Source organism: Onychostruthus taczanowskii, unplaced genomic scaffold (genome assembly GCF_017590055.1).
Source record: "Onychostruthus taczanowskii isolate IOZ18803 unplaced genomic scaffold, ASM1759005v1 scaffold13, whole genome shotgun sequence".
In the NCBI taxonomy this organism is placed as follows: Eukaryota; Metazoa; Chordata; class Aves; order Passeriformes; family Passeridae; genus Onychostruthus; species Onychostruthus taczanowskii.
The window spans coordinates 10,584,780-10,595,737 of record NW_024498462.1 but is presented as its reverse complement, the minus strand read 5'-3'; the positions used below and the strand labels follow the sequence as shown (position 1 = coordinate 10,595,737).

The 10,958-nt window shown below is 61.4% G+C and overlaps 2 protein-coding genes across 2 annotated transcripts; one reads left to right on the top strand and one right to left on the bottom strand.

The window, feature by feature from the left end:
• The first annotated feature begins 3,714 nt into the window (after window positions 1-3,714).
• Window positions 3,715-4,839, top strand: P2RY4 (pyrimidinergic receptor P2Y4). The gene has a single exon (XM_041396693.1). It carries the CDS (start codon window positions 3,715-3,717, stop codon window positions 4,837-4,839), a length of 1,125 nt encoding a protein of 374 aa, XP_041252627.1.
• Window positions 4,840-6,143: 1,304 nt separating this feature from the next.
• Window positions 6,144-10,545, bottom strand: LOC121331883 (diacylglycerol O-acyltransferase 2-like). The gene is made up of 8 exons (XM_041396695.1): window positions 10,254-10,545; window positions 8,633-8,761; window positions 8,453-8,560; window positions 8,120-8,190; window positions 7,841-8,045; window positions 7,226-7,400; window positions 6,932-7,134; window positions 6,144-6,807 (listed from the first exon to the last, which is right to left on the bottom strand). Exons 1-8 carry the CDS (start codon window positions 10,291-10,293, stop codon window positions 6,653-6,655), a joined length of 1,086 nt encoding a protein of 361 aa, XP_041252629.1. The 5' UTR covers window positions 10,294-10,545; the 3' UTR covers window positions 6,144-6,652.
• Between the last annotated feature and the right edge of the window lie 413 nt (window positions 10,546-10,958).

Here is a 10,958-nt window from a genome sequence, read left to right as displayed (position 1 = left end):
CGGCATGGCCCCGTCCCGCGTGGGGAACAGGCTCTCCCCGTGGGGGCCCCACTCCTGAGAGCCGCCCAGGTCTGCAGGTGAGCCGGGACAGCCCTGTTTGGTGACAGCCGGGAGGGACAGCCCTGCCATGGTCACGCGGTCCCAGCTGGGCTCCGGGGACAGAGGTGGCACCTGCAGGGTGCCTGGGTGCAGGGTGGGGGTCAGCCAGTTCTCACCAGCCCTCCACCACCCCCAAATCCCTCTGTACCTCCTCCTCTCTAACATGCCACCTCCTTCCTCTGTCACTGAGGGCCTTCATCCTTCCCAGTGTGTCCCCCTCCTCTCCTGCATCCTCCTCTCCATCCCCCAAATCTCATCATGGGTTGAATCTGCCCTGGTGCTGCCGTGGCTCAGCCCGACACCAGGGGCCCCTGCTCACTCCCAGGGAGGTGGGGACAGGGCCAGCCCAGCAAGGGTGGAAGGGAACCCTCACCCCCACCCTGCCCAGGGTCACCTCGGGGCAGGGGATGGGGTGGACAGCGAGGGAAACGCCCGACCCTGCTGGTGTCCCCGGGGAGGTGTCCCGGCAGAGCGTGCCTTGGCTGCTCTTCCAGGCCAAGGGAAGGATTGGAATTGGGCCACATCCCCTTGTGCCGGGGCTTTGGCTGCACCAGCCACGTGGCGATTAGGGACAAGGGTCCTTCTGCAGGATGTTTTGCATAATTTCTCCTTGTTTTGCAATTTCCAAGGGCTTAGGCGAGGAGAAAAGCCCTGCTTTTCCCATGCTCCAGCAGCAGCCGGTCCCAGGCTCACCCATCCCTTGGCAGCTGCTCCAAAATCCGCTCTCATCTCCCCTCTCTGAGCTCCTGCCTGCTGCTCCATGGTCCCCAGCACCACGATGTCCATCCTGTCCCACCAGCAGGACTTTGGCTCCAGGGCAGACTCTGCTATGGTGTTGTCCAACTCCTCCATTTCACTGGAGCCTTTCCAACACCTCCCTGAATCCCCGGGGCTGGGGGAAACCTTGGATCCCACCAGGACTGGTGCTGCCAGCGGGGCCAAAGGACAGTTCTGGCTGGGAAGCTCTGCAGGACCAGGAGCCAGGGAAAAGCTGCCAGTCCTGTGGCCAAGGGCATCATGTGCCCTCAACATGTGCCACATGGCTGGCCCCTGCCCCTGCCCCTTCCCACTGGCCCATGGCTACTGCTGCCTTCTCCAGGACCCCCCTTGCTGCTTCCTGGGGAAAACCAGGGGCCACTCCAAAGACATCATCCCTGGGGGATGTCCCTGCCATGGACAAGGTGTTCTGCAGCGTTCCTTGTACATCCACAAAATGGGCAGAGCAAGAGCATCACCTCTTCCTGCAACACCTTCCATCTCCCTGCTCCACATCCTTCCCCTGCAGTGCCTTCCATCTCCTGCTCCAATAATCAATCCCAACTCTTGGCTCACACCTCAATCTCTCCTCAAAAGCCCACAGCCAAGGATAGTTTTGCTAGGAATGTCAGCAAGAAATAGGAATGGAGCTGGTGGTGATGTGTCCTCAGGCTAGACTGATGTGATGCAGTAATTTCAATCACTGATTTTGGTCGTGACTAAGATGAGGAAGCAAGAAACCTGTTAAAATATAACTTCCCAAATGTCATCTTCTTCTGCATGTCTATAGTTTGGTGGTTACCCTCAAAGGAATGTGCTGGGAATGGTTAAATCCCACTCCTGACTGTGCTCAGGCTGCATCAGCTGCTAGAGACGGGTGCCTGTGCTCTCCTCTGTGCAGTCCACAGCTGCTCAGGATTTTTCCTCATGCATTTTTTATACTTGATCATTAACTTTTATGTACTGTCTTGTTCATATCTTAATTGGTTGGTGACCTGTGTCATGGACACTGATCCTGCAGCGGCTCTGCTCTGGTCAGGCTCAAGGCTTTGAGTTCCCTTGCACTCAGAGGTTGAAGAGGACACAAAATCTCCTGGTCCCTCATGTCCCCAGCAGCTTGGGGACAAGTAGCTGCCAGGCCAGGACCACCACTGACACCTCGTTTGCAAGCTCAGGTTTTCCTACCACCTGTTTTCCCTCCTGGTTCTGAGAAAACAAACCAAGTTCTCCCCACTGTTAATGTTTGATCAGGACCTGCCTGTTGCTCTCTGAACTCATCCCTGCAATAAAGGCGGGAGCTGTGGCGGGCCAGGAGCCACAGGGTGTTGGATGTGGGCCCGGAGCTCAGCCCGCAACTCAAACAGAGCCCCGGGAGCAGGGCTGGAGGGGCCCCCGCTGTCCCATCTGCCTGCTGAGTCATTTATGAGCATCTCTGTCAACCCCAGGTATCTCTCCAGGCAGGGCGTGGCAGGGATGATCCCACAGAGACACCTCAAAGGTATTCCTGCTGGGAGAAGCCTGCACATCCTCAGGGCAAAGGGAAACAGGAGGGGGATGATGAGGGAGCCAAGGGATGAAGGAATCTGAGAAGTTGTGTCCTTCCACCTTGCAGCACCAGCTCCAGCTAAAGTGCATCCCTGAGCTCTGAGTCCTCCCCTGTCCTGGTGCCCCTCATCCCCTGGATGAGCTCTAGACAAAAGGAATTGGAGATGCTCCTGCATTCCCTCAATCAAACATGGTTTTGGCTACACCCTGATCTCTGCCAGCAGCACAGCAGCTCCTGCTCCCAGGTTAATCATCCAAGAACCCATCCTGCGTTGGAGGAATCATTTCACCAGGAATGGTGGAGGGTGTGGAGGGGTCAAGGCCCAGGCAGCCCTCATTGATCCTTTGCTGGACACCACGGTGGTGTCCTTCCTTTTCCCTCGAGAAGAGAGTTCTGAACCTTGACAGCTTATTCTCCTCCCGACTTCCCAGGAGCTCACAGATCCCAGCCTTTGACCCCAGCAGAGCCAGGAGGGGCTGGGACTCAGCTCCAGCAGCTCCTCTCCACAGGGCTCAGCTCATCCTTCCCTACGGACAACACCCGGCAGCCAGCAGCTCCTCGCTGTCCAGGGACACTCTCTCCCAAAGGCTCCTTTAACAGCCCCCCCAGGATTTCTCTGGGCCACAGCATTCCCCCAGACAAGCCTTTCTTCTCCTCCCGCCTTTCTTCTCCCAAGGAGCCCTCCGGGAGCAGCGGCATTGTCAGGATGGTGCCAATTAGGCTGAGGCAGCTTCCAAGAGGCTGCGCCGGCCCCGGCCGGGGGCTGCTGGTGCTCATCAGGGTCTCATTGTTCGGCGGCCGTGGGGCTGTGCCCGGCGGGGCCGGCGCGGGGCTCTGTCCCCTGCGAGGGCTCTGTCCCCGGCCAGGGCTCTGTCCCCTGCGAGGGCTCTGTCCCCTGCGAGGGCTCTGTCCCCTGCGAGGGCTCTGTCCCCGACGCGGGGCTCTGTCCCCTGCGAGGGCTCTGTCCCCGGCCAGGGCTCTGTCCCCGGCCAGGGCTCTGTCCCCGGCGCGGGGCTCTGTCCCCGACCCGCTCCCGGCTCCGCACAGCGCGGCCGTCCCTGCGCCGGCTCAAAGGGTGATTAAAGGGTGATTCATGGGTGTCAGTGCAGGGGCTGCGGAGGGGAGGATTTGCCGAGCCCGCTCTCCATGCGCGAGTTGAGAAAAACCAGAGAGCCATCAAAGTGGCCGGAGCTCCTGGAGGGGGAGAAAAATCTGGCAGCTTTGGCTCCTTTCCACGCTTTGTGCCTGACAATGGTCGGGATCAGTGACTAGTGTGCTTTTATGAACTGCTCCCTAGGTCTGGCTGGCACACCATGGCCACTCCGGTGAGGATGTTCCCAGTTTCCCTGTGGACACCGACGCCGGCTCCCTGGCCAGGAGGGAACACCACAGCAGCACCCGAGGCTAAGTGTGTCTTCAACGAAGAGTTCAAGTTCATCCTGCTGCCCATCTCCTACAGCATCGTCTTCGTGGTGGGGCTGCCCCTCAACTGCTGGGCCCTGTGGATGTTCATCTCCAGGATGAGGCCCTGGAATGCCACCACCACCTACATGGTGAACCTGGCCCTCTCGGACACGCTCTACGTCCTGTCCCTGCCCACCCTGGTCTATTATTACGCCGACCGCAACAATTGGCCCTTTGGCACGGGGCTGTGCAAGATCGTGCGGTTCCTCTTCTACGCCAACCTCTACAGCAGCATCCTCTTCCTCACCTGCATCAGCGTGCACCGCTACATGGGCATCTGCCACCCCATCCGCTCCCTCAAGTGGGTGAAGACCAAGCACGCCCGCATCATCTGCGTGGCCGCCTGGCTCGTGGTCATCATCTGCCTCATCCCCAACCTCATCTTCGTCACCACCAGCTCCAAGGGCAACACCACCCTGTGCCACGACACCACCAAGCCCGAAGAGTTCGACCACTACGTGCACTACAGCTCCTCCATCATGGCCCTGCTCTTCGGGGTGCCCTTCCTGGTCATCGTCCTGTGCTACTGCCTGATGGCCAAGCGGCTCTGCAAGCCCAGCTTCTCCAGCCCCGGCCTCCGCATGCCCTCCTACAAGAGGCGCTCCATCAGGACGATCATCGTGGTGCTCGCCGTCTTCGCCATCTGCTTCGTGCCCTTCCACATCACCCGCACCCTCTACTACACCTCCCGCTATTTCCAGGCCGACTGCCGGACCCTCAACATCATCAACTTCAGCTACAAGATCACGCGGCCGCTGGCCAGCATCAACAGCTGCCTCGACCCCATCCTGTACTTCATGGCTGGGGACAAGTACCGGGGCCGGCTGCGCCGCGGGGCCGCCCAGCGCCTCCGGCCCGTGCCCACGCTGGACCTGGCCCTGGTGTCACCCTTCGCAGACAGCATCACGGGTGACAGCCACATCGCCAGTGTCACCCGCGGGGCCGCGGCCGCACGCAGCGGAGGCGGGTGCTGAGGGGGTTCCACAGCCTCAGCCTGCTCCAAGTGGGCATTCCCAAATCCCCAAACCTGAGCTGTCCCTGCCCAGCCCTGCAGGGCTGAGGGCTGGAGGCCCCAGTTTGGTCCCAGCCCTGCCCTCTGAGACCATGGGAAGAGGCTGCTGGTGCTGGTCAGGGCAGGAGAGCCGCCGGGCACTCATGGGAATGGGAAGGACACTGAGGAGGCTGTTTTGGGGCAGCAGGCTGGTGTTCCATCCCTGGTACTCCTGGGGACAAGTGGGGCTGACAAGTCACTAAAGAGAAAGGACACTGGTGCCTCCCTGGGCAGGCACAGCTCTTCCAGGTGACTCAGTGGTGACATGCAGGGACCAGACTGAACCTGGGGACAGAGCCCACACTGGGCGGGTTCTCAGAGATGTCCCTGTCACACTGCTGGCCTTGGCAGAGGGGGAGGGACATGGCCTGGGCCACTTGCTGCCCATATATTGCCCCCCAATAAAGCCCCTTCCCCTCTCTACGCTCAGGCCTGTTTCTCCCTGCAGCATAAGGAAGAGGGACAAGACAATCATCCTCACCCCAGAGAAAATCCACTGGGGCAGGTCTGGAGGGATGAGCCAGAGCTCCCGTGGTGACAGGAAGGTTCTTGGGAATTTCCCTTTATGGGTGTTTGCTCCTCAAATGTTTACCCAGCCCTTTTGTTTGACCAAGTGCCTGCGCAGAGCAGCGTGCTGAGATTGGTATCAGTGCTGTTGACTCTCCCACGCCAGCCTGGCAGGAATGGGACAGGGACAGGGCTGTCCCCATTCCAAGAATCCCAGGAGTCCCTGCAAGTCCCTGTCCCCATCAGTCCCTGCAAGTCCTTCCAGCACATGCCTAAGAAAGGGGTGCCCAGGGTGTCACTGGGGTGTCACACCCAGCCACCACACCAGTCACACACAGAGCCACGTCCCACAAGAGCTGCCCAGGGGAAGGAGATGGCTCCAGGGATGGTCCATCCCAGCCCCACATCCCTGTCCCACCCAGAGAGACCCTCACTCACCACTGAGCCAAGAGCAGAGAGCAGGAGACATCCCTCCCGAGCCCAGTTAAACCAGTAAGAGCTGCCCCTCACCTCCCATTATATCCATCGTGGCTCAGGTGCACCTGGGAGCTGCTTGGCTGCACCTGAGTGGTGCAAGGGCTCTGCCAAACACTGCTCCAGCTGGAGGTGGGACTGCTAGGGAGGGGACACGCTGCGTGGCAAGGGCATCCAGAAGGGCAGTGCAGGGGTACTGCGACCATGCTGCCAATCCCAACCTCTGGAACACACACAGACAGGCACTGGGAGGTTCAAAATCTGTATTGGGTATGGAGATGGCAGGAAAGGCTCATCTGGGGCCACATGGTCCTGGTTCAGGCCACATCCACAGGTTCCCCAAGTCCAGGAGAGTCACCCTCCCACCCCAGCGTGGGCTGTGCCCCAGTCTGGTCCCTCTGGTCATCAGGATGCCACCCCACAAACCCCATGTCAATCTGTCCTGCCATGATACCCCTCCCTCAGCTTGTGGTGACCTGGTTATCCCAGGGGGACCGTGCCCATGGCTGGCCCCAGCCCCACACCAGCCCCTTGCAGGGAACAGCTGTGTCACCCACAGCCCCCCAAACCCCTTGCAAGGGGGAGCCTTTCCCAATCCTCCCCTCGCTTCCCCCTCTCCTCCCACCTCCCCCTCAGTTTGGAGGAACAGAAGGCCAGAGTAGGGACTGTCCCCTGCATGTCCCCCATGCCAGGCTGGCTGAAACTCCCCCTGCAAGAGCCCTCCTGAGCCAGGAGGGGGCCGGTGCTGGTGGCACTCAGAGGATGTGCAGCTCGTCTGACTCGGACAGCCCGTACTTGGTCTTGTTCTCGTTGAAGAGCTTGAGCAGGGCACGGATGTAGAGCTCGTGGTACCGATCCACCAGCTCCCGGCTCGGGTTCTCCACCTTGGGCACCGCCAGCGGCTCCCCCACTGCCGGCAGGGGACAGGGTCAGCCTGGTGGCAGTGGCTCGGCTCGGTGGGGACACAACCCAGGAGGTGCCTTCCAGCACCACCCGCTGCGGAGTGTCCCCTCACCCCCAGCCCCAGCGCTCACCCACGGTGGTGATGGGTCTGGCGTAGGGCAGGAAGCCGCGGGACCGGCTGGAGGTGAGGCCGCGGCCGTAGAAGAGGCAGGGAGCGAAGCCAATCATCTTCTGGAAGCGCCGCTGGATGCTCCTCATCCAGGAGCCCTCCTCAAAGACCACCTGGCGGAAGAGGTCGTTCTCCCCAAAGGAGAAGGAGGGGACGAGGAAGGCCCTGAGGAGGGGACACGGTGGGTGGTGACGGGGCGCTGGGCACCGCCGGGACCCGCGGGGGTGGCAGCGCTGGTGGCCCAGCCGTGACCCACCCGTGGCGCAGGGCCATGCGGACGAAGCCCTTGCGGTTCTTGAGGATGAGCGTGGTGACGCCGGGCCGGCAGGACAGCGACTCGGCCGCGCCGCCGATGACGATGGCCACCGCGTTGCCGGTGCCTTTCTGCGACAGCAGGTACCCGATGGCGCGGCGGGTCACCGGGAACAGCCCTGCGGCGGGACGGAGCACCGGGGCTGTGGCACTGCAGTGCCCGGCCACCCGACAGGGACCGCCGAGGGTCCCCCCGAGCGACGGCACCTGGTGGGACCAGGGCAAGGACAGGGCGAGGGCTCCCTCTGCTGCGGGCAGGGAGCGGTGAGGGCAGCGTGGGGACAGCGAGGGCGGAGGGTACACGCCGGGGGTAGACAAGGAGCGGGCAAGGCGGAGGAGCGGCCCCGACTGGGTGTAGGCAAGGTGCGGGCAGGGTGCGAGCAAGGTGAAGGTGCAGCTCAGGCAGGGTGTGGGCGAGGTGTGGGCAAGCCGCGAGGTGAAGCTGTCGCTCAGGCACAACGCGAGCAGAGCAGCGTCCCTGCCCTGCCTCCTCCCGGGAGCACCATCCCACCCGTGCTCCAGGAGGGATCAGGAGCTGAGCCGGGCAGGCACCGCTCACCCCCACTCATCAGGTACTCCCGAAACACGGGCAGGCGGAAATTTCCGGCCAGCGTGGTGAGGAAGGAGCGGATGCCCGGGAAGAGCTCCTCGAAGCCCGTGGAGCCAGTGATGAAGTTGCAGAAGGCACCGACGCAGAGGATGCCGTGGGGGTGCGAGCCGATGATGTAGTTGTGGCTGGGGGACAAGTCGTGGGTCTTCACCAGCTGCGGGGACAAAAGGAGTCACGGGGACGGTGGCACCTCCTTTTGGGTGGTACCAGCCCGTCCCGGCGCCGTACCTTCACCGGGAAATAATCCCGAAAATGCTTCCACACGGTCCATCGCCGCAGGCACGACAGCCTCCTGCCACCTGCAAAGCCGGGAGGGGCCCCAGGAGATGATGCCCAGCTCAGTCCAGCCCAACCCAGCCCAGCGGGCAGCAGGATCCAAGGGAAACGCTCCCCGTGGACCCGCTGCATCCCTCTTCCCACCGTGGTGCTGATGATGGGGGACTGGAGGGAAGGAGCAGGGGGGATGTGGTGCTCCCCAAATTCTGGGAGGACCCTGGAGAAAGGGGGACCCCACCCCCATCCTGCTGCAAAGCTGGAGGAGCAGGGACACGGCCACCACACCTTTCTCCGGCGTGTCCCAGTCGAAGATGATCCAGGCCAGGTAGAGCACGGGGATGAGCCAGAGGCTGGTGAAGAGCAGGTAGATGAGGAGCAGGAGGCTGACGATTCCTGCGGGAGCCGGGCAGGGGGTGAGCGGCTGTGTGGCCCCCCGGGACCCCCCGCAGCCCCCTACTCACTCACCCAGCAGCAGGAAGCTGAGCACCCACTGCAGCACGGCCAGCAGCTGGAGCGCGGAGCCGATGTCGCGTTTCGAGGGCCAGGGCACGGCCAGCAGCGTCCTCAGGGCAGTCTGGATGCTGGCCCGGCTGCCTGTGGAGAGGGGGGCACGACCCCCGCCCAAAACAGCACGGCTCGTAGGCAGGCGGGGTCACCGGGCTGCCGGGGGGCACCCAGGGGCACCGGCGGGAGGTGGGATGGGAAGGGGGAGCAGCCGGGGGAGGAGGGATGGGATGTGGCGGGATGGAATGGAGGAGGCTCATCCCCAGGAAGCTCTGGACCATGCCAGGAGGTAGCCCTGGGCAATCAGGGCTGTCCCCAGAGCAGGGAGCACCGGGCACCCCAAGCCCAAAAGCTCCGTGCACCAGCGGGGCCGAGAGCAGTGACACATCCTGCTCCATGCCCAGTTCCCAAGGGCCAGGACCATTCTGTGCCCTCCTTGGTGTGCTCAGGCTCACGGGGGATTTGGGGATTTCTCAGCTGGCACAGCAGGGAGGCACCACCCCCAGCAAGTGCCAAGGCCAGCAGCAAGGCCAAGCCAGGGTGGCTGGAGGTGGCCGTCCCAGTCTGTCCCCACAGGGACACGCCGCTGGCAGCACAGCCACTCCACTCCCCCTGCCACCCCTTCCCTCCAGCCGATCTTGGTGAACCATTAACCTCCCCGGGCTGGGAGCCAGGATCCAAACTCCAAGCCTGGCCACATCCTTGCCTCATCCCTGCTCCCTAAAACGGGCTGGAGGAGCCGGGCCTGCCAGCACAGTGCTCCTGGCCAAAGGTCCCCATGTTGAGACCACCCCAGAGAGCCACCCCAGCATCACAAAAGCCTCGTATTCTTGGGAAAACAACCCCAAATCTGCATGCTGGCCAGAGAGACAATCAGGGGGACACAGGAGCAGCCCTGTCCCTGTGGCTGCCCAAGCCAGGGACCCCTGGATCAGAGGAGAACCACCAACCCCTGGCTCAGGAAGCTGGCGGATGTTCAGCTCTTCCCAACTCAATCCAAACCAGGAATGGGACAAGTGAAATAAATTAAACACTGGAGCCATCTCTGGGACATAGGAGATTTTTCCAGTGGGAAATTTTTGTCTTTTTCTCGCATGCAGCATGCTGGGCTCTGGGTGATCCCTTCTACCCACCACACATCTCCAAAATCCCAGCCACCTGCAGAACCCAGTGTCTTTTCCCCAGCGAAGACACAGAGCTCTTCCCAGCAAACTTGTGCCCACCAAACAGTTGCTTTTTAATTTTCCTAGCTCCTATTCCAAAAACCCCATGAATGTCCACACCACAGACACAGAGAACCCTCCAGGGCTCTGCTGCCAGCCCCATCCACAGCAACAGGAACTTTTGCAAACCCAACATTTGGAATTTGCAGGAGGATCTTATGTGTAACATTCCCAAAGCCATCCAAAATTTCATCCCTGTGGAGCAACAGCACGTTTTCCTGTGGAGTTATTCTCTAATTGCTCCCAACACCCCTTTTCTCCTTGGCACTCCCAAGCAAGCAGACACGGGAGACAACCACCAGCTCCTCGCATTGCTGGAGAACCAGGAACCATCCCAACCCTTTTTGGGAATCTCTTACCACTGAGATTCTGGGAGCAGGCTGCTATGATGGTTTTCATGGTGGCAGGAGCTCTGTGGTGCTGTGGGTGGAAAGGTGAGTTTGGCAATCAGAGGGCGCCGGGTTGTGTGTCCAGAGCCTTTAACCAGGTGACCAGAGGGACTCCGGCCCTGCTGAGGGGAGGGGACCTGCTCCAGCTGGGATTAGCAGCATGGAGAGCAACTGGTGGTCCCTGGAAGGGTCACACAGAGGGTGAGGCACTGTGGCTGTCCTGGGATGTTGCTGTTCCTTGGAAAGTCCCGGCTGCCGGTGCTGGCAGGTGCTGAATTCCTCTGGGAATGCTGCATCCCCCTGGGAATGGTACCGTCCATGCTGGGGGAATGTCACAAACACTGCCATGTGACAGCCCCAGAGCCACCCAAAAATATCACCCTGGAGCTCCACAGCCACCAGACCATTCCTGCTGCTCCCAGCCCCGGGATGGGCACTCTGCCTCCTGCCCAGGGAGCCTGGAGCACTGCTTGGAAAGGTTTGAGGGGAAAAATGACAAGAAATGGGAATAGGAGCAGCAGGGAGTCAGCACTGACGTGGGGCTTCAGGCCAACAGGCCAAGGAACTGGGAGAACCCACAGGGAATAAATCCCTGAAGCTGCTCCTCAGGATCCAGCTGTCCAGAGGTGTTCCTAGGAAGTGCTGGCTAACATCAGTGTAGGAGAGGGATGAACA

What these genes read in the sequence shown, in the direction of transcription:
- P2RY4 (XM_041396693.1), top strand. Translation starts at nt 3,715, where the DNA reads ATGGCCACTCCGGTGAGGATGTTCCCAGTTTCCCTGTGGACACCGACG.
- LOC121331883 (XM_041396695.1), bottom strand. Translation starts at nt 10,293, where the DNA reads ATGAAAACCATCATAGCAGCCTGCTCCCAGAATCTCAGTG. An exon ending in CTGCTCCCAGAATCTCAGTG is followed by an intron (nt 8,762 to 10,253) that starts GTAAGAGATTCC and finishes CCCTCTCCACAG; the next exon opens with GCAGCCGGGCCAGCATCCAG. An exon ending in CTGGGACACGCCGGAGAAAG is followed by an intron (nt 8,191 to 8,452) that starts GTGTGGTGGCCG and finishes CCGGCTTTGCAG; the next exon opens with GTGGCAGGAGGCTGTCGTGC.